Below are 22173 nucleotides of genomic sequence, written 5' to 3'. Positions count from 1 at the left end.
ACTGAGCCAACAATTAGAAGACTCTACAGAGCAAAATGTGAAGCTAAACAATTGTCAGGATTAAATCTTTTTTAAACAAGATTTTATTTATTTATTCATGAGAGACACAGAAACAGAGGCAGAGACGTAGGCAGAGGGAGAAGGTGGCTCCATGCAGGAAACCCAATGTGGGACTCGATCCCAGGACCCCAGGATCATGACTGGAGCCAAAGGCAGATGCTCAACCACTGTGCCACCCTGGTGCCCCAGGATTAAATCTTTAATTAATTCTAACACTTATTTTTCAAACAATTTTCTTCAAAAAATTAATTTCTGAATTTTTAGAGTTAAGAAAAATGAATACTAATTATATATTATTTTTAAGTATTTCAAACCAGATCATGAAGTATGACAGATTTCCCTATTTAATAAGAATTCTAGGGTTCTTAACAAATGTCTTATGCCCACCACAGTTTAAGGCCATCCATATATGATCAAAGGCAGTAAGACTTTCAGGAAGCCCTGGAACATCTAGAGAATGAGGTAACCTTCTAATACGAGCACACACCTAGGAACACATGGCAACTCCAAGCCGAGCATGGGCAGGCAGGACAGCTGATATAAGGCCAGCAGTGCCAGTTTCCAAATCACTGCCCACTCCAGCAGCCAGCAGCCCTGAGAGATGAAAGGTAGGAGCAAATGAGGTTATGATTCCTGCAGCAGTCAAGAATAGAACCCTCTGAACTAGGATGGAGTGTGAGAGGATGCTGGTGGCTAGAGGCACTTTCTGACTCCCAGACACAGAAGGCTGTAACACTGTTAGGTATGTGGCCCAAGACAGGTGTGGTGATTTCCACAAGTCACAGAGGTGCCCAACATTAATGCAAGGCTGCCCGGGACAGGAGCTGAATGTCAATACTCCCAACAACCTCGAGTTGCACATTCTTAGTCCAGTATTTTAGATGTGAAGAAACTTAAATCACAGACAGGGGACATCAGGGCCCATTATCACACAGGTTATGGTCAGAGGAACTCACCTGCAAACTTAGGTGAGACTGACCTACCCTGGGCCTAAGCTGACTCTCCTCCTCCATGTTGCTTTAAAAAAAATATATATATATATGGGAGGGACAGAGGAAGAGGGAAAGGGAAGAGCAGACTCCCCATTGAATGGGGAGGAGAGCCCAACTTGGGGCTCCATACTTCCATCCATGACCTGGGTGGAAGTCCGATGCTTAACTGAATGAGCCACCCGGTAGCCCCCCTCCATGTTGCATTCTGCATCCAACTGGACATGTGCATATATTTTATGCAAGTTTGAAGCATTTGGGCTTGGAAACATCAGATACAGAACATCTCATTTGATTCTGCCACTCCGAAACAGTGTAGACCTTTCTCTTCCCAAAGTTAGGAGGGAATAATTCTTGCATGTCCCTAATTGTGGATGGTGAGGCCTGTAAGAATGCATCCCATGCTAAGAGGCTTGCCTGTATTTCAAAAAAGATCCCACTTGGACTGTTTGTACACAAGTATGCTACCTTGTCAAAGTGTAACCGAACTTAAGGGATTCACTGCTTAGCGTGCATTAAATTGAACACAACCCAAGGAAGTGTTAAAGAACTTTTTAATTACTTGTTACTAAATAAGTAAGGAACCAGGGCACTGTGTACCTGTAGGGTTAGTACAGGAAGCTTTTTTTTTTTTTTTTTTGAGAGAGAGAGAGAGAGAGAACACAAGCTGGGAGAGGAGCAGAGAGAAGGACAAGCAGACTCCTGCTGAGCATGGAGCCCGACACAGAACTTGATCCCAAGACCCTGAGATCATGACCTGAGCCAAGATCAAGAGTCGGAAGCTTAGCCACCACCCAGGTGCCCAGCAGGCTTTTTATTCAGTGTATTAGGGTGTGGAGACAGGGAGCTTGCATATACACTAAGGAACCTACACACATTGTATTACTTAGGTACTTTGGTTCAACTGTGTCTTGGTTTGCTGTCTTGATGGAAGTAAATTACTCCCTTTGGGTTTGTTGTGTCTTTTTAAACACTAGACATTGCAGAACATCCTCCCACTCTGCTGGTCTCTCCTGATTCCCAGCCCCTTGCTGTGACCTCATATCTCACCCTTTCCCCTCATCCCTCATCTCTTTCTCTCAGGTCCCCCAACACCAGTGTCCCCTTATTGTGTCCTCACTTGGTCACATGTCTTTGAAATGCCTTGTTAACATGCTATTTGATGACATTCATTTGTTCTTTCCAAAGACCAAGACCTGCTGCCCAACATGGTGCTCCTCTGCCACCAGAGGCTAAGGCTGTACCAAACTGCCCAGACAGGTAAGTGAGCAAGGGACCTATCATGTCACTTTGTACTTGCACCTGCGCAGAGTCTCCCAGTCTGGGCTTTCAAACCTAATTCCTGTCCCCTGGGCAGTGACCCCATGGACTCCATCCTGGCTGTGTCCAATATGCACTCAGTTAACTGGCATGTCTCTGTTTTTTCAGCTGTTAGCATGGAGCAGGGGAAGAGCAGGTGTTATATGACCAGAAAGATAACCATCATGAAATATACCCAGAGCCTTTTCCCTACAAAGATATATACTACCAGGAATAAAGCTGCTAGAGCCATCTGCAGCTGGGTGAAGGACATTGCTCCCACTACAGGTCCCTCTAGCCTTCTTCTCTCACCTAAGTGAGAGAGATCATAGTCAGCAGGGGCCAGGGTTTTTAGCAAATACTTTGAGAATGCTGTAGCCAGGGAAGGCAGTTGGGGTCAAGGAAAAAAAAATGAAAGAAAGAAACTACAGTGGTGGAGATATGCTCCTCAGACACAGTGCTACTAAAGATTGGGATTTCATTGGAAGATTTAGTATGATCCTCTCCCCTCTCACCTTTTACACATCAGTGGAATTCCAGTGTAACAGGATTACAACTAAAAGAGATGCAAGACACGGACTCTCTCTGGAGAGGAACACTTACCAGAGCACAAAGTCTACAGAACAGACAAAAACTAGACCACTAGAGGAATTTGAAGCCTCTAGCACCCATAGTTACAACAAACATTAAGTAAAGTCCTACTTCGACCCATATTACCAAACCTCCTGTTTACTTTTGTTCCTGTTACCAAACATATTTCTCGCTTTCAACAACAAATGACAAGGCATATCAAAAGGCAAGAAGAAACAGGCTGAGCACACACAAAGCAATCATCAGAATGACAACCAGATAGGACACAGAGGTTGGGAGTATCACACAGGATGTAAAATAACTATGATTAAGATGTTAAGGGTCCTAGTGGAAAAAAAGTAGACAAAATGCAGGAATAGATGGATAATGTAAGCAGAGAGATGGAAACTCTAAGGTAAGATCAAAAGTTAAGGCTAGAGATAGAAAACACTAGTAGTAATGAAGAGTGCCTTCAACTGGCTCATCAGCAGGCTCAACCCAGCCAAGGAAAGAATGAATGTTCAGCACAATTCAGCACAATGCAAATGCTTATTACTATCTGTTTCACAGATGAGGACACAGGGGTTCACAGAAGTCCAACCAGGTTAGCTAGGGTCCCACCACCGGCCCCAGGCAACACCCTCCCCATGACCCCCACAACCCCCCACCGCCAGCCACCTGGCAGTGCAATCTTGTTCAGGGTGAGATCTGAATCAGGGATATGGAGCTACTCTGTGTACAGAGGACGAGTGTTGCCATTTTTATTTCATTTCCAATTTCATTAAATTGTGAGTTTACCAAACAATTAGCATTTCTCTAAATAGTAGGCAATCAAGATCCTTCTAGTCTAACTAATTACACGTTATAGGGATAATTTTAAAATACTTAGTTTTAAAGAAATTAAATGTCTCCAAACATTCAAACAGTGCTTGAAATGTTAATGCCTCTAAGCTTCTGAATAAGTCACGAGTTTAATATGTTAGATTTTCTTAAACTCTTTCAAAGCGAGCATCTATAGCGGAGATAGATGCATATAGAAGGAGGCAGGAAAAAAAAAAGAAAAAAAAGAAGGAGGCAGGAATAATGAACGAACTTGACACACGTTAATTCCGTATTTCCTTAAAACAGTGGGTAATATGCGGTGGGTAACATGACTGTACCACCTTATGCATGCAGATTACCGACCCTGAAAAAAACCAAATCGTCCCAGTGGAGCAACATTTGGAAAACCTCTTCTTCTCTGCCAGCAGTCCACCCGTGTGCAGAGACTGCCTTTCCTTTTGTTTTTAGGTGTGACAGACACTCAGGTTGGTCCCGAGGAAAAGACACCGAGGAATCAATATCGTGATGTGCCAACAACACCCAGACGACCCAAAGACAAGCAAGTCCGGGAAAATACATTCTGCGCGGTCCAGTTTAGTAAGGTAAGCAGATGGGTTAGGGACGTCTCAGAGAACAATTCAAACTCAAGAAAAATTTAGGCTGGGGGCTTGCAGCCCTTGGGGTAGAGGCTGCAAAAGTGATATTAACCCTTCACAGGACACAGAGAGGCCAAACCCGAGCCCAGGCCTCCAGAGGCAGCGCCGGGGTGGGCACTGCCAGGCTCGCTGCCAAAGCGCCAACGCTCGCACACGCACACACCCCGCCCGCAACGACACTGGGCTTTGTCCTTAAAGCCCCAGGCTGGGGTCGCCTCCCGGGACCTCAGCAGTTTCCGCTTCTGCGCGTCCAGCATTTAGTGTCGGCGGCCGCTTGGGTGCACGCCGGGATCCCAGGACCCCGAGCGCAGGCCCCCCAGCCGGGCGACTCCCCACCTCACGCGCGTGGGCCCACGGAAGCAGGGTCGTGCCTGCGGGAACCCATCTCCCAGAGCGCTGCGCGGAGATGCCTGACGGTCTCCAGAGGCGTGGGCAAGGATACCGCCCGACTGGCCGCCGAGCCGGCGGAAACTACGCTTCCCAGAAGGCGCCGCGCGTGCGTCCGCAGCGCTCATGGGGCCAATGACGGCTTGCGGAGGCTGGACTTCCGGCGTCCGGGGGCTGTCACTTTGCTGCCGGGCGTGGGGCCACACCGGTGTCGGGGACTGAGGCGCGACCGGCCCGGGCCGGTTTTCCAGAGGCTTGGAGACCCAGGGCGAGGGCTGCGAGGAAGGCGCGAGCGGAGGGCCGCAACGCGCACGCCGTGATCGTGGGCGACGGTCGCGTCCCCCGAGCCTGGGTTTCTCCGGGTGTAGCCTGGGACGCCCCGCAAGGCTGTGGGGCGGTGCCCAGAGTCACGTGTTCTCCGACCCCCGGGCGGCAGGGGCGGCGGCGTCCTGGGCGTCTGTGCCCTCGAACGACGGGAAGACTGAGGCCTGGAGCCGGGACGTCGCGTTGTGCGTCGCTTTCTGCGCGTCCTCAAGCAAGGGTTCTGATGGCGACCGCGGCGCTGACAGAGCCCGCACAGGTGAGTAGAGGAAGCGTGAGACCACCAACCGCCCGCTTCCTCCTCGAGGCACCCGAGCCTCGACTCAGGGAGGGACTTTACTTGGACGTTTTGTCTCCCCTCCCGGTCCGTCCTAGGCCCGGGGGCTCAGGCCAGTGGAGCGTGCACGTGCGAGATCCCCACTTCTGGCAGCCAAAGGAGTGAGGTGTAGACGGAAGTTCCCAGCAGAGGGTCCCACGCGTGCAAAAGCTGGGAGGGGAGACTGAGCCTAGGTGCTTCGGGAACTGAGCTTCCAGACGTGAGCAAGGAAGAGAAATAGCAGGCTGAGGAGTTACGTCGGGGCCCGGGGAGGAATCGAACAGAGCCAGGACATGCTTTAAGTTAGGATTTTTAAAGTATCCCACCGTTTCCTTGGCGGAGAAATGACGCAGAGCGGGGGTGGCCGTGTGCACGGAGCAGGCACTGCCACAGTCCGGGTAGCCGAAGACGGCACCTGCTGCAGGCACGCTGGGCCAGCGGAGACGGAAAAGGGGTTGGATTCCCGTGGGTCTGAGGTCTCAGGTGTGGCGTGTGAGCCAGTGGCCCTAGTAGAGCACAGTCCCAAGTTTTTTGGCCTGAGCACCCAGAGGAACGGAGGTGCTTTAGACAGGAACAGGAATTTGAAGGGAAAGCAGGCTGCGGAGTAAGATCAGGGAGTCTGTGATGTCCCAGGGTGGAGGTATGGTGTGGACCGGGAATTGCAGATGTCTAAGGATAGGGGCCTGACATTCTGAGCCAAGGCAAGGCCTGGGAATCAAACTTAGGAAGGAATCTCGTGGATGCGGCCAGGGATGGGTAGCACTCCAGGGAGATGAAGAAAGGCTGGTAGCCCCTGGGGCTCTTGGTGGGGGATAGAGGGGTGGAGCTTGGCTAGTGGCTGGAGGCAGGGTTTTGGCCAAGGAAATGGGGGAGGGACCATAGTTTGGAGGGAGGGTGGAACCGGCTTCCTGTGTGCCCACCAGATCCTTGGGGCCCCTCCTGTAGTGACTGGAGGGGATCTGCCGGCCAGTCGTTCATGCTGAAGGAGCAGTCTTGGGATGTCAGGCAAGTTCAGCAGAAGGGGGCATCCCTACGAGCATGGGCATGTCCTGCAGGGTCCATAGCTGGAACTTGTACAATTGCTAATTCCAGGAACAGTTAAGGGTATGTCTGGGGAGGTCAGTCTGTGCAAAGGCTGGAGCATGAGTGTGCACTTGGGCCTGCCTTTGGGGTGGTAGCCATCTGAAGGCCGAGAGCTAGCTCTGCTTACCTTGTGTAAGTGGCCAGTCAGGAGGCCGAGAAGGCATCTGTGCCCTAGACAGGTAGGGTTTAGGAAAGAGGAGGGAAGTTGCATCTGCAGAGTTGCAGAGCCTGGGGAGAGGAGGGTGAGGGGGAGCAAGGTAAGCCTCTGAGGGATATTGGGAAAGATAGCCCTTGGGACAGGGAGGTGGGTCCTGGGTCGTCATCAGCCATAGCTTAGATCGTGTCCATCCTCCCCTGCCCACTGTTGTAGAGCCTGATGGCCTTTGAGGATGTGGCCGTGTACTTCTCCCAGGAGGAATGGGAGCTCCTGGATGCAGCCCAGAGGGCCTTGTACTGCCACGTGATGCTAGAGAACTTCGCACTTGTGGCTTCACTGGGTAAGGCCCTGGGTTTTCCATGGGAAGCTCTGTTGTTGCCAGCACTAACCCCTTATCTCCTGTTGGCCTATGAGCAGCCTCATACCAGCTGGCTGAGTGTCCCTGTGCCGCTGTGGCGCCTCTGTGTCCAGGCTCGGCCCCTTTCATCTGGTGCTGCCAACACGGTTCTCCTCACAGGGACCATTGAACTCTTCCTGTGAGTCTTGCCATGTGGTGTGGTTTTCTTGGTTGCACAGATGACACCATCTATACCCCGTAAAGCCCTGACTTCTGCCATCTGTTGGGCGGTAGGTTGTCCTGAGCTGGGCCTAGCCCCTCACTTGCTTGTCTTTTCTTACAGGGCTCTCTGCGTCACGACCCCGGGTAGTCATGCAGCTTGAGCGTGGCGAGGAGCCCTGGGTTCTCAGTGAGACAGATGTGATGCCAGCCAGGAATGCTCAGAGGAAGGCCAGCCCTGGTGAGTGGGGACTCAGAGGGAGTGAGCTTGGGCCTATCTGCCGCCACGCTTCTGTCCCCTTTCCCTGCCTTCCTGGAGGCTCTCATCTCCCACCTCCTGCCTGACTCCCTCCCGTCCTCCTTATACCATCAGCCACTCCTGGAGGCTCTGGCCTTGGCTTGCCCATCAAGGGGGAGATCCCAGGGTACCCCATGCCAGGCAGTGGGCCACAGCCTTTACCAGGACAGTCTGTGACCCACACTCATGGCACTGGCCACACTATGGGAGAGGCAGTGGTGGTGGTGGAGGGGGGGTGCGCGGCGGCGGCACAGGCAGGGACAGGGTTTGAGAGTAGGGCCTGTAGCATCAGGTAGCTATCTGTATAAGGAACAAAAGCAGGCTTGAGTCCCCTGGGACAGAAGTGAAGTACATACACTGGTATCTGGCCACTGCGTTTCTCCCCAGCTTGCACACCCAGTCCTTAGCATTCCTTTGCCTGACCACTAGGCATGCCCCAACCATCCCCTCTGGCCAGGATGACCCAGGATCCACCATTTCTGTGCCTTCAGGTTCCCGTCATCTGGCATACGACAGGGTGGTTCCTGGAGAAGCAGCGCTGCCAGGGGCCCTCCATGATGGCTCCCGTCCAGCGCCTACAAGGGTCCTTCCCTTCACTGGCATGTGTGATCGTGGGAAAAGCCTGGAGGACTGGCAGGGCATCTCCCCTTCTCAGGAGAAAAAACCCACAGGGGTGTCTGTAATCTATTGGGAACGGCTCCTGCTAGGTCCTGGCAGTGGGGAGGCCAGTGTCAGCCTCAGGCTGACCTCTCCACTGAGGATGGCTGAGGACAGCTCACCCAGGGAGAAGGCCCTTATGAACCGCCCCGTGCCAGGCAAGCAGCTGAGGGCATGTGGGGGTCAGAAGCCATATGGGCGGGAGGCCCCTGGGAGAGCCTACCCCAAAATTCCAGAATTTGAGGCTGGTCTCACCTCTGGGCAAGGTGGTAAGGGTACAGCTAGCCACAAGCCTCATGGACTCCCTGCTGGCCAGGAGCCCCCGACCTGGCATCAGCTGGGCAAGGCCCTCCACACAGGCACTGGCCTCCTTTCAGGGGAGAAGCCCTTCGAATGCAGGGCATGCAACAAAGTGTTCGTGAAGAGCTCCGACCTGCTCAAGCACCTGCGCACCCACACTGGGGAGCGGCCATATGAATGTGCTCAGTGTGGCAAGGCCTTTAGCCAGACATCACACCTGACGCAGCACCAGCGCATCCACAGTGGTGAGACACCCTATGCATGCCCAGCCTGTGGCAAGGCCTTCAGGCATAGCTCCTCCCTGGTGAGACACCAGCGCATACACACAGCTGAGAAGTCTTTCCGCTGCAGCGAGTGTGGCAAGACCTTCAGCCATGGGTCCAACCTCAGCCAGCACCGCAAAATCCACGCAGGTGGGCGGCCCTATGCGTGTGCCCAGTGTGGCCGCCGCTTCTGCCGCAACTCACACCTGATCCAGCATGAGCGCATGCACACGGGTGAGAAGCCTTATACCTGTGCTCTTTGCGGTGCTGCCTTCAGCCAGGGTTCCTCGCTGTCTAATCACCAGCGTGTGCACACAGGCGAAAAGCCCTTTGCCTGTGCAGAATGTGGCCGTGCCTTCAGTCACAGCTCTAACCTCACGCAGCATCAGCTACTGCACACGGGTGAGCGGCCCTTCCGCTGTGGGGACTGCGGGAAGGCTTTTGCCAAGGGCGCAGTGTTGCTCAGCCACCGACGCATCCACACGGGTGAGAAGCCCTTTGTATGCACACATTGCGGCCGTGCCTTCCGAGAGCGCCCAGCCCTCTTCCACCACCAGAGGATCCACACAGGAGAGAAACCTGTGCGGAAACCGCGGCGTGGGACAGGCCTGTGCCCCCAGGCCAGGCCTTCTTTGGGAGCATCATCAGAGGGTTCACTGGGGAGGGAAGCTGGGCCCATTCCCACTTCAGGTCCAGCCACAGTTTCAAAGCCTGCTGAAGCCTGAGTTCACAGCTGGTTGTCTAAACACCTGTGTCGCCCACACATCCACATTTTGGGGAAGACATGGCCTTGTACTGTGGCTCCATCTGCACATGGTGATGATGTTTGCCATTTCAGCCACAGGTCATCCCAACGGTCAGGCTGCAGAAATATCGGGGCTGTGTGGATGCTGGGACTTTGGTAGGGCAGAGACCTGGCAGAGTGCTGTTTCATGCCTATTATGACCTGGGTAGTCAGGTGAGGAGGAGGAGGGTTGGAGTGCTGGGGAGGTGGTCCTAGAAGGTTCCCACGTCTACAGCAATGACTGCCAGGCTGACCCTCAGGATGTTCCTTCAAGACCTCATTTCATCCAAGGCCTCCTGTGAGCAGACCCAGGGGGTAGGAGGTCATGTGCTGTCTGGTGTTGGCCTTGGGCTCTAAGTCTCAGCTTCCACCTCTGGAAAAGAATGGGAAGGAGGGAGGGAGAGAGAGATTCAGGCCTACCGAGGGTATCTGCAGGACCCTGATAGGCAGGATCTTGATAAGGGCCAACATGTGCCCCTTGCCACCCCTGTGAGGTGGCTGCTGTGGTTGGTACCCCATTTCTCAGATGAGGAAACTGAGGCAGAGAGAGGGGATGTGAGTTGCACACAGCAGAGCCAGGACATGGCTCCTGGCCATAGGCTCAGCATCCCGAGCTCAGCACTCTGCCCCCATGCTCTGGCACCCATGCTCTAGTCTGCCAGTGTGAGAGCTGGGTGATGCCAGGCCTGGCTACCTGCACCTAGAACTCCCACAGACGGTGGAGCAAGTAGAGGTAGAGGGCCCTGGGTTGGAGAGAGGGAGACCAGCATCAAGAATGATGGCTCTTCAGCCATGCTCTTCCATTCAGTTTCTCATCCAAGCCTCAGGATTAGCCACATCCTCTTGTTACCAAAGGCTCCCTTACAGGAGCCTTTATATCCCCACTGCCCTGAGAAGAGGTGATCATAACAGGTTTGGGGGAGACCAGATGGGACTACTTGTTTCTGCAGAGTCTGGTGGACAGGTGTCCACCTGTTCTCTTGCCTCAAGTGGAAAGGGGATTTGCCGTTCCCTAAGGCCATGTGTGTGCACCCTCCCATCGTGGGACACCTCCACATGGCTGGGACACTGAGTCTGATGGGTGGGGTGGGGCACAGGTTTCTCCCTGTGGCTCTCAGCGGACCAGCATCCATTGTGACCTGAGGCTTTACTCCCAGGGATGTTAGTGGACTCTTGGGAACAAAAAAGAAAAGACCCAAAAGTAGAAGTTGGAATGGACGTATATTGTGCAAATCTTTGCACAACACTATGGAAATGCACAGCCTGGCCTCCCCTCCCAACGTCCAGATTATGGTTCGGGAGTGTTTAACAACACAGTCTTCACAGAGCTGTGAAGTTTTGCTTCAACCAGGTCCTTTTGAGGGTCTAAAGGTTAGCTACACAGCTTGCCTGTTCCCCAAATAAGGGTCTGGGACGTTTATGTAATGACAGCCAAAAGTTCATGGGAGTCTGCGAAGAGACTTGGGCTATGTTAGACATCATGAAGTTGCCCAAGTCTCTGTTTTTTTTTTTTTTTTTTTTTTAATAATTTTTTTCCAAGTCTCCGTTCTACTATAAGATGAGTCTTTGTAGATCCAGGCTCGGCAGCCTGAGATAAGGGGGTACCCTAGTCCCATCACCTCCAAGGTTCGCAGCCTCCTGTCACACAAAATGAACACAGAAATGATGTGTCTCCCCCCTCTCCCCCTCGCATCCACCTGCCAGCACGTTCAGACTTATCTTCCATCTCTGGAACCTCGTAAGTCCTATAATGAGGGGAGATGTGGCAGCAGTGAGAGATGTCTTGCAGGGAACTGGGTCACCAAGATCGTTGGAGTATAGTTCCACTGAACCAGAACTTCTGGTATGGTGCAGGACCTTGAACCACTGTCCACCCCTCCTGGACTCCTCTGCTCTGACCTTGTTCCTACTCCATTTCCCCCAGATTCACTTTCAGGAGGGTGACTTGATTAGGCCACAGCCTCACTCCACACTCTGTTCGGAGACCTCTGGGGAATCCATGGGATTTGGGATAAAAGGCATCTGTCAAACACCAAGTGGGTACTCAGCAAATTATATTCAACCTTTTCTTCATCTTCAACTGAAGCTCCTGGAGTCCAGTTGCCAACCTGAGCCCTCCTGACCCTTCGACCCTCCCATCTCCCTATGTGTGAGGCATCCTGCTATCTCTCACTTCCTCCATCTGAAACCACTGCTCCCAATACCCAGGACTTCAGTGGCTCTCACCTTGATCAGCAACTATTATAGTCACCTGCCTTCATCCATGTTTTGGCCTTTACGTTGCCCTCCTCCAGTCTTCTGTGGTCATGCTGGGTCCTATCATGCTGGGCTGATTGTTCTGGTGTTAACCCTGAGCAGGCTATGCATGTAAGTTTCCCTGGGTTCCTGGATCAAGATGGACTTAACACACACCTCACTTGGTTCAGAAACCTAATGAAACTTTATGGAGGAGTGTGTTTAGAATATAAACCTACAAGTATTAAGGATGGAGTAAGAGGTGTCAGGCAATGGCATTCTGAAGCTAGGATTGGATGGGAATGGGTGAACCTTCACTGATTTAGTGAGAGCCACATACAAAGTTGCCACTGGGGGAAGTGGAGGGTGGTCCCTGCAGGCTTATGCTTCAGAGCTCCAGAGGGCTTGAAAACCAGCAGCCTCTACCCTGAGTCTCTTTGAGTTACACACCACAGAGTTCTTTGCGACCCCTACCCTCTACCTAACAGCTCCCACAGTGACCCAGGTGTCATTACCAGTATCCGAGCTCTCCAGGCCTACAATCCCAATCTTCATATCACAGGTGCCGCGGCCTACAACATCTGTAGCAGGCAGGCGGGCAAGCAAGCAGTGATTTCTGCCATAGAGCACAGACCTCTTCACTGAGGATTTTTTTTTTTTTGAGATTTTGTTTATTCATGAGAGGGGCAGAGACCTAGGCAGAAGGAGAAGCAGGCTCCCTGCAGGGAGCCTGATGTGGGACTTGATCCCAGGACCCAGTGATCACGACCTGAGATAAAGACAGACCACTGAGCCGCCCAGGTGCCCTTCGCTGAGGATTAATGTGGTATTCCCCTTTCCTTGGTGTACAGCTCTTAAGATGCCTGGGCAGCACCTAAAGCCCCTGACATGGGGTGGATTTCACTCCCTAGAGGTTCATTGCCCTCAAATTCTTATCTGCATTTATCCTAATTCCCAAAGAAGTAGTTCCGGTCCCTGAGACAGGATTATGCTTCCATAACGTTTTGCTACTCATGACTCCACCTCTTTGTTTCCTTGGCCCACAGTCTAGAGTTCCATAACAATCAAGTAACATTTAAAGCTTCTGACAGAACATGTACTACACTTTTCTGAAACCAGCAAAAGCATGCTCCTTCCTACAGTTCTCACAATGCCTGGAGGGCTCTTCTGGCCCCTAAGACTGGATTTCATCTTCCAGAGGGCTCTGATCTCCACACCCCCTTGCTTCAGGACTTGCATCAGGGCTTTTGCAGGTTCATTCTGACAAGGACATCTTTTCTCTAGTTCCTTAGCCCCATGTCCTTGTCTCACCATGATAGCACTTCCCCTTACATACTCCAGACCATATCCACATCTGCTGACTTGGGGCCAGCCCATCAGAGGACACAAAAAGACCTATAGATAGATTGAACCTCATCTCTGAATCTTGGAATGGCTTCAAGGCTGCTATAACCTCCAACACTGGTGGTCTTGCTCAGACAGGCCATTCCCTGAGGCTTGTCAAGATCCTTGGTGGGGAAGCTGTGTGTGTGTGTGTGTGTGTGTGTGTGTGTGGAGGGTGAAGTAAGCTAGGTCCTGAATTCCTTGCTTGTACCTCTCTCTGCTGTTGGGGAAGAATTTCTTCTGCCCTTCAAGGTCTTTCTAGCTTCAATAAGAATGAAATTGACATGAGACATGTTAACAGGAGAATATCAAATTTAATTTGGTTCAGATGAGGAATGCATACAACCATAAAATTCTAAAGACAGGCAAAATAAGGCATACATATACTGAACTGAGAGAGGTCTAGGAATTTTATAGGAAAGAATGCAATTTAAAGAAGATGAAAGAGTAAATACTCGGTAAACAAATGGTCTTTGGGCCATTCAGAAACAAGACAAGAATGTGATCAAAGAGCCCTTGCTAGATTCCTATCAACATAGTTATTTTTGGGAGAGAAAGCTTCTGAATTTGCTCAGGTTTTAATGCTTTTAACACAAAATGATCTTTATGCCAAAGTGACCAATCTTGGGGCTGTCTGCCCTTGGCCCCTGTACACATAGATATCTGTGTACACATCCAAGTTTATTCTCACTCCACTACTGGGCCTAGCATCATCTCACTCTGGAGCTGGGGTTATGGCCAGGCTGGGATTCATGATGACCTTTACCAGGTTTGAGGGGAAGGTGACCCTGCACAATGGGAGTGGTAGTCAGCATTGGGCACTACCACTTCAGATGTCTTGTGGACTGGCCAGATGGTCAGAGTCTCCAGGTTCCATTGCACACAGCCTGGTACATGTCCACTGTCAGGGGCCGGAAGGCCTTGGCTTGGTTGTCCAACACGAACAAGGGGTCAGTAATTACGCCTACATTGAAGCCCTCACGCACCAAGCGGGACTTCACCAGTTTGAATGTGCTTGTGATCGCTAGAGTGTCCTGCAGGGGTAATAAGCATAATCTCGACTGTGGGCCCCTGTCCAAGACCTCCCATCCACCTACTTCTGTCACCCTGAGCTCACCTGGATGCGGATGAAATGGGGTGCAGCATAGGCAGGGAGCCAAGTGCGGACATGCTGGTACATCCTCTGACCATCAAAAGTCTGGCCGGGGGCCAGCTGCACCGCAGCCATGCCCACCTTGCCCTCACAACCTGGGAAGCACAACAGTCACTCAGCTCATTCACCTCACAGTGCCCATGGCCGACCCTCTCACTTGGCCCATCACTGCTCACTGGCTGTGCCCCAGCAGCTCCCCCCACCTGTAATATCTGGATAACACTACTCTGCCCACAAGGCTGTTTAAAATGAAGCAAATCCTCCACACCTGGTACTGACACACCATAGACGTTCACCTCCTGCAGGAAGTCCACCAGTGACAAAACGCTCTCTACCTCCCGCGTGGACACGTTCTCACCTTTCCATCTGTGGGGTTGAATCCACTGCTAGCGAGCACAACCTTGGCTAAGGGGAGGCCCCTCTTGCCCACCAACCACCAAGCCCCTCTTCCTATGAGATCTGATCACTGGTTCTGCCCAATTTCGGCCCCTTCGGGATCGAGAAGCGACGCCCCTTGGGCCTGGAAGTCCCACTTCTTCAGCCCTCCTCCCTCAAAGGTCCAGGAAGCCCCGGCCACCCGCCCAGGACCTGACCGGAAGGTGTCCCCAAGGCGGTCGCGAAAGTAAAGGAAGCCTTCTTCATCCATGGCCAACACGTCGCCGGTGTTGAAGTAAACGTCGCCCTTGCGCCGCACATCCCGCACCAACTTTCGTTCCGACAGTTCTCGTGCCCCGCGGTAGCCCAGGAAAGGCTGGTGGCGCAAAACCTGGGTCAACAGGAGCCCTGCCTCCCCTAGGGGTAGGAGTTGGAATTAGGGCATTAACCATGGCCAAGAACTGCACAACCCATCAGCCCCCTGCCAGAGGTTTCCAACCGTGGTGGACCAACTCTTCAAACCAAAACTGCCAAAGAAGAGACAGAGAGAGACCTAGAGATAAAGATGGGAAGAGTGAGATACAGAGACTGGGGGACAGGAGACATTGGGGAGCCCACTAGAAATAGAAAAAGGATAACAAGGGATGCACAAAGGACAGAGACAGATGGTGGTGGGAAGAAAGTGATATGGCCAAGACCACGAAAAACGCCAGGAGAAAAGACCCTAGGAGAAGGTACTGGACAAGAGATTGATGCCTGGGAGGATATAACTACCACAAATAGAGACCCAGAGACCTAGCAGAACAAGAGATTGAGGCAGGGGATCCAAGCAGAGCTGAGAAGATGAGAGACAGAGGGTCCCAGGCAGTGGTCAGACAAGCTGAGAACAGGGTCCAGGTGAGGGCAGCAGACACCACCACAGGGCACTGACCTCAAGGCTTTGGGCAGCCTGTTCCAGCGAAGGAGCAGATGGTCCCCTGCCCTTCCCACACCCAGGGAAGGTTTCCCCGACCCTTGTACCTGGCCCCACAGGGACGCAGAATCCCCGATTGTCCCTGACAGGCTCCTCCGCGTCCGTGTCAAACTGTACAAGCTCAAAGGGGGACAGCATCTGAGTGGAGGGTGGGAAAGTGTCAGTAGAGGCCCTGTGAGCTCAGTCTTAATCAGGGCCACTGCCCCACTCAACCCACTCACTCGAAGGAAGCAGCTCATCTTGCCCAGGGCCCCACAGCGCCCTGGATAGTTGATGAAGCCAATATTGCCTTCCGTGGAGCCGTAGATTTCCAAGATCTGAATGGGGCCAAAGCGCTGCTGGAAGGACTGCCACACATCTGCCCGAAGTCCATTGCCCATTGCCAAGCGGACTGTATGTGTCCGGTCCTCTGGTCGCTGCAGAGACATCCCAAGAACGGTGAAGAGGAGCATGCCCTAGAACCCTTACCTATGAGGGCTTTTAGTCCTTACCTGAGGAATTACCTGGGAGGTGATAGGGAGGGGGGCATCCATACCTAAGTAATCCACCAAAGGTTCTTACTTGAGAGTAGTTATCTGGAGTCTGTTTATGGAAGTTACCTGAGGGGAAGTTACCTAGAAGCCTTAACTGGAGGGATACCTAGGGGCAACTGAGGCCTTATCTGGGGCTTACCTAGGGGAAATATCTGGGATCTTATATAGGGGTAGTACCTGGAACTGTTACCTGGAGGGGTTACTTGGGGGCATTTACCTGGAGGTAAACTGGGGAGTGACTTAAAGTTTCAACTTGAGGAGAGACCTGGGGGTCTTACCTGGAGGTAGTTACCTGAAGCATTTTACCTGGAATCCATACCTCATTGCTGTATAAGTTCACATCTAGTGAGTTTACCCTGAGGCATCCTCTGTTCTAGGCATTTTACATATGTTTTATACTCACAAATACTCTCTTTATTATCCTAATTTTCCAAATGGGGACATTGAGACTGATAGAGGTGAAGTCATTTGCCCAAGGTAGCACTGATGATCATCATACATAGGTAGCCATGTTTGGAAACTGTGTGGGATAAATTATCTGTGGATGTTGCCTAGGGTGTTTTACCTAAGGGACCCTGGTCAGGTCCTGTACCTGAATCTACCTGAAACCTTCACCTGAAATGACATCTGGGATTTCATACCTGAGGTGATCACCATGAAGCCCTAATCTTAGCACCTCACCTGTGGAGTGTTACACAGGTACCGTAGAACCTCGCCCACATACAGGATCACAGTCACACCATGCTGCCGACAGTTATCCCAGAAGCGAGAAGCAGAGAACTTGGGGGCCAGGACACAGGTTGCTCCTGAAGGGGGAGAGGAAAGGGTTTCAAGTCATACTTCCATGTCACTATGATAAGTTGTTTTGATCAGCTGTGGCCCTCTGACTCACAGGGTTTGGAGTTCATCTGTGTGTCACTGACTAAGCCAGGAGTGCCCACATGAGAAAGGTATAGGTGGGTATGGGGTTGAATCCTATCTTCAGAATATGTAACAAGCTCACTGCTTTGTACAAAGTGAGTACTGCTAAATAATCATTAATGATTATAAATGTTTTATGAATGTCTAGCTGGGCAGATGAATAGGTGGTGGCATAGATGGATGGGTGGGTGAGGAGGTAGGTTAGTAGATGGATGTGTGAGTTGGTGGAAGAATTGTTTTGAAGGATGGACACATGGATTAAGAAATTTTACGGGCCACTACTTATCACTCTGGAAAGTGATCCTTTCTTAGCTGATCACCTCCTCTGCAGCTGACTTTATGAAAGGCACTCTCCCTACCTCAACCCTAATCCTCGACAAAGCCCTGCAAGCTAAATATTATCATCCCCTCACTCAAAGGGACAATTGCTCATGTGCCTGGTGAGGTAGAAAGTCTGTGTCTTCTTTGAGGCTATATTTTTGTCAGGAGGTAAAATACAATGCCTTCTCTGTGAAAATAGATGCTGGCCCTTGAAATGACAATTTTGTTTGCCACCCCTAATGAAATGCCTGATTCAGGAAAGGTCTTCAAGAGCTGGTAAAACCAGTGCGGGGGTGGGGTGGGGCTGGGTAATGCCTGGGTGGCTCAGCGATTGAGCACCTGCCTTCTGCTCAGGGTGTGATCCTGGGGCCCCGGGATCAAGTCCCGCATCAGGCTTCCTCTATGGAGCCTGCTTCTCCCTTTGCCTGTTTCTCTGCCTCTCTCTCTCTCTGTGTCTCTCATGAATAAATAAATACAATCTTTAATAAAGAAATAAATAAAACTGGGGGGGAATTGATAGGGAGTTTTCCGATTAAACCTCCCAAATATATATTTGTCTAAACACTACATTGTACACCAGAAACTAATATAACATGTCAACTATACAAACATACATACGTACATACATACATAGAGCTCCCTAATTCATCTTAGCCTCTGTAAAGTACAAGAACAGTTATGAGCTGCCTTCAGTGTGATGTATTAGAAAATCAAAATGCAGGGATGCCTGGGTGGCTCAGTCGGTTAAGCATCTGCCTTTGGCTCTGGTCATGATCACAAGATCCTGGGATTGAGGTCTGAGTTGGGCTCCCTGCTCAGCAGGAAGTATGCTTCTCCCTCTCCTTCCCCCTGCTTGTGCTCTCTCTCTCTTTCTCAAATAAAATGTTTATTATTTTTTTTTAGATTTTATTTATTTATTCATGAGAGAGAGAGAGAGAGGCAGAGACACAGGCAGAGGGAGAAGCAGGCTCCATGCAGGGAGCCCAAAACGGGACTCAATCCCGGGTCTCCAGGATCACACGCTGGGTTGAAGACAGGCGCTAAATAGCTGAGCCACCCAGGGATCTCCCATCAAATAAATAAAATCTTTATAAAAAGAATATTTAGGGATCCCTGGGTGGCGCCGCGGTTTAGCGCCTGCCTTTGGCCCAGGGCGTGATCCTGGAGACCCAGGATCGAATCCCACGTCGGGCTCCCGGTGCATGGAGCCTGCTTCTCCCTCTGCCTGTGTCTCTGCCTCTCTCTCTCTGTGTGTGTGACTATCATAAATAAATAAAAATTAAAAAAATAAAAAAAAAGAATATTTAAAAATAAAAAAAAATTTTTTAAAGGAAGTATAATACACCCCACCAAGGTTCTTGCCAACAGTACATTGAAGTGAATCCAACATCTCTAGAGGAAATTACAGTGTAACAAGAAATGCAGGAGAAAGAGAAGCAGAGACCAAACAAGCAAGTACAGTGAGAGGACTTTAACCTTAATAAAACAATTTGACAATCGGAGGAATTTAAGCATGACCTGTAGCATCAGATGGTATTAGAGCTACTATTAATTTTGTCAGGTGTGGTATCACTACTGTGACAGTTCTTAAGTCCTTATGCATTAGAGATACATACTAAATACTTACAAAAAGATACAGTATCTAGGATTTGTTCTAAAATGATTCAGAAATAAAGAAGGGAATACGTATCAAATAAGATTGGCAATGTGTTAACAACTGTCAAGGGTGAATGAGGATATGTGAGACATCATCAAATCATTTTCTCTACTTTTGCTCTACTGTGTATGTTTGAAAGCAAAATGCTGATGGTGGCTGAAGCTAAGTGGTGGGTACCTGAAAATTCATGTAGAAATATTTAGAAATGTGTATATATTTCAAAATTGTCACAAAAACTCAAAAAGAAAATACTGGAGCCTTCCCAGTCTGAATTGCTAGTCAGGTGTCCAGGAAAATAGCCCAGTGGGATGCTTGGTGAACACCTAACCCTCAATGACTATCCCAGCACTCATATCAGCTTGTCACCTTCTGACAACAGCAAAGCCCTTAGGGACTCTAAGTAACCAAGTCTCTGCCCAAGTAGCCCTGGGGCCTGCTTCTGTGTGTCCCTTGTCAAAGGTAACAACCTTGGCATTGGATTACTTGTGGGGCCTTGTCACCCTGAAAGCCCCACCCTGATGTTGAGTCTGGAGGTCCCATGAATTGGAGGGGTCTTCAAAAAAGGGCTTACCGAGCTCCAGGCAGCTGAGGACCCCAAGGATAAGCCCCGTCACATGGTACAGAGGCAAGACTGTGTAGACCACGTCATCAGCTGTGCCCCCACACAGGGACAGCATCTTGCACATCTGCAGCAGTCGCTCATGTGTGACAATGGCCGGCTTTGGGAGCCCTGGGAAATGGAGTGGGAAGGGTGGGTGGTGAAAGGACAGCACAAGAGGGGGCCAGCACATAGGAGTGGGTCTCCGTGGTCAGGTCTGCAGTGAAGGGCTTGGGGCTCTTAATAGGTGATCAAGTCCGGGCATTAGTGGGTGGGCTCAGGGAAGAACAATTGGATTTGGAGTGCAGAGGGTAAATTCCAAAGCTCAGTTGGGAGTTTCAATGGCTGTTTACTGGGCAGAGGCAGGAATTTGGCACTGACCAGTAAAAACACATTAGGGGTCAGAGTTCAGGCAAGGTGTTGCAATCATAGGGCAGGATGGGTTTCAGAGGTCAAGTTTGAGGCACATGTCAAGCTTGGGGTCAGGGCAGCATTAGAGTTCAGAGGTCAGGGCTAGGGCTGCGGGCACCCTCACCAGTGGTCCCTGAGGTGTAGATAAACAGGGCAGGGCTTTGTGGTGTGATCCCGGCACGTAGGTCAGTGGGCACAGGGTCAGTGGGTGCAACATCAAGAGCTGCTCCCAGAGCCCCCACTCCTGGTGTTGGGGAGGACTGGCTGAGGTAGAAGCATCGGATGTTCTCTGCCTGCAGCTTGGGAAGGACCTCTTCCAGGTTCTCCTGGAGGTCTGCAGGGATAGGTCAGAAGAGAAATTGGGAAAAGGCCCACATTTGAGGTCAGGAGGGGAGCCCCGAGACCCAAAGATAGGGGAGAAGAGCCTATTGCAAGCAACACAGGAAGTAGCTAGCAGAGAAAAATTTACACATTCCTGTGTTTTGTTGGCAAAAAGGATTGAAAGAGGGGTGCCGGGGATCCCCGGGTGGCTCGGCAGTTTGGCACCTGCCTTCAACCCAGGGCATGATCCTGGAGTCCCAGGATCGAGTCCCACGTCGGGCTCCTTGCATGGAGCCTGCTTCTCCCTCTGCCTGTGTCCCTGCCTCTCATGAATAAACGAATAAAATCTTTAAAAAAAAAAAAAAAAGAAAAGAAACAGGGGTGCCTGGGTGGCTTAGTTGGTTAAGCAGCCAATTCTTGGATTCAGTTCAGGTCATGGTCTCAGAGTGCTGAGACTGAGCCCAGTGAGCACTGGATGGGACTCCATGCTCATTGGGGAGACTGCTCAAAGATTCTCTTTCCCTCTGCTTCTGCTCCCCCCACCCCACTCACTGTCTAAAACAAATCTTAAAAGGAGGGGGATTGAAACAAACAAGGTAAAGAAAAATCTCTGGTGCCCTCAAAATTACTTTCCAGCAATTAAATTTTGATTCTAATTGCCTGTAAGAGTAGGTGGGAAGCAAGGAGCTCCTTGCCTAGCCCCTACTAGGACACTGTGAACTGCAGTCCTCCACGTCTGTCCCTTGCTCCCTCACTCCTCTGTCTTCTACTAGCCTCTGGGGTCCTCACCTGGATCCACCACCAGCAGCCGAGCCCCAGAGCTCAGCACAGAGTGCACCAGAGGTTCCCCCCGAGCATGCGGATTAATCCAGGCCACCGGGCAGCCCAGCTTGGCCAGCCCCAGCCACAAACCCAAGGCTGGAATGGTCTGGGAATCCAGCACCAAGAGGGCAGCTGACTCCCCGCCAAGCAAGTCCGTGAGGCCTCCCAGCTCAGCCTTCAGGGCCCACACAGCCTGGCATGCCCTGTCGTCCAGCTCCCTGAAAGTGAAGGAGCGGCTCCCTGGCCCCTTCCACACCAAGGGTGCATGGCCCGGCTGTGCTCGTGCTCGCCGTTCAAAGGAATCCACAAAAGTGTCGGGCGGTTGGTGGCTCATGCGTGCTCTGATGTGCAGGCCAAGGTGGAGGATCCTGATGATATAGGCCACATCTGCAGGCAGCCAGCGCAGCCCTGGAGGTGACCGTGCAGGCAGCAAAGTCAGCGTGAGGGCCGCGGCTGCCAGACTCAGCCAGTGGGGCATCCAGGGACAGAGCCAGGGCCGCACCAGTATGGCCAGGCCGAGCAGCACACAGAAGATAGAATCTCCCAGGAGCCAGCGCAGTGCCAGGGCCACAGCAGCAGGCCATGCAGGCTGCTGCAGGCCATGCAGCAGCAACAGTACAAAGGCTAGTCGCAGCCAGATGCCCATTGCACCAGCACCCTCCTCAGAGAAGTGTCTACAGAGTGCTAATAACTTCTGCCAGGGACTGCCTGGCCTAGATATTTGACCCCTTAGTCCCGCCCCCCACCCTTCAAACATGGTAGCCTTGGAGCTGTTGACAGCAATGCTTCTGCCCTCAGGACTCCACCCCCAGCACTTTTTAACCCAACCTGTTTGCTTCACTGTGCCTACCTCTAGCCAAGTACATGGCTGGCACTCAGTAAATACTTTAGGGAACAAATGCAGTGCCTAAATTCAAGCTCAGTTCTAATATCCCCACCCCCACCCACGTGC

General features: G+C 51.4%; 2 protein-coding genes across 8 annotated transcripts in view; one reads left to right on the top strand and one right to left on the bottom strand.

Moving 5' to 3' along the window:
• LOC112643336 (zinc finger protein 324A-like) overlaps positions 1-19109 on the top strand; it is a 44671-nt gene extending 25562 nt beyond the window's left edge. The window contains exons 1-5 of one of the 7 annotated variants that reach the window (XM_035701766.2): positions 4921-5363; positions 6344-6425; positions 6874-7000; positions 7341-7457; positions 8006-19109. In XM_035701766.2, coding sequence (XP_035557659.1) covers positions 6880-7000; positions 7341-7457; positions 8006-9459 — 1692 coding nt within the window. In that variant the 5' untranslated portion in view covers positions 4921-5363; positions 6344-6425; positions 6874-6879 and the 3' untranslated portion in view covers positions 9460-19109. Of the gene's footprint in view, positions 1-4916; positions 5364-6343; positions 6426-6873; positions 7001-7077; positions 7197-7340; positions 7458-8005 lie in introns of those variants that run through there. The other 6 variants (XM_049093398.1, XM_035701760.2, XM_035701770.2 and 3 more) reach the window with 6 other exon arrangements.
• On the bottom strand, positions 13431-21934 carry SLC27A5 (solute carrier family 27 member 5). Its single transcript, XM_025421246.3, has 10 exons — positions 21189-21934; positions 20203-20412; positions 19641-19799; positions 16852-16976; positions 15859-16053; positions 15685-15775; positions 14883-15081; positions 14558-14655; positions 14254-14384; positions 13431-14170 (listed from the first exon to the last, which is right to left on the bottom strand). The coding sequence occupies exons 1-10, from the start codon at positions 21865-21867 to the stop codon at positions 13994-13996; spliced, it is 2064 nt and encodes a 687-aa protein (XP_025277031.2). The 5' UTR covers positions 21868-21934; the 3' UTR covers positions 13431-13993.
• Positions 21935-22173: the final 239 nt, after the last annotated feature.

Source organism: Canis lupus, chromosome 1 (assembly GCF_003254725.2).
Source record: "Canis lupus dingo isolate Sandy chromosome 1, ASM325472v2, whole genome shotgun sequence".
Classification (NCBI taxonomy): domain Eukaryota; kingdom Metazoa; phylum Chordata; class Mammalia; order Carnivora; family Canidae; genus Canis; species Canis lupus.
The sequence above is the reverse complement of the archived record's forward strand: the minus strand, read 5'-3'. Positions and strand labels throughout refer to the sequence as shown.

Bases quoted from the DNA above. Each gene is read 5' to 3' on its own strand.
- SLC27A5 (XM_025421246.3), bottom strand. From the start codon at position 21,867: ATGGGCATCTGGCTGCGACTAGCCTTTGTACTGTTGCTGCTGCATGGC. The intron at 20,413-21,188 runs GTGAGGACCCCA...CTATCCCTGCAG, and splicing joins GCTGCTGGTGGTGGATCCAG to ACCTCCAGGAGAACCTGGAA. The intron at 14,385-14,557 runs GTGTGGAGGATT...TGTGCTTCCCAG, and splicing joins CTATGGTGTGTCAGTACCAG to GTTGTGAGGGCAAGGTGGGC.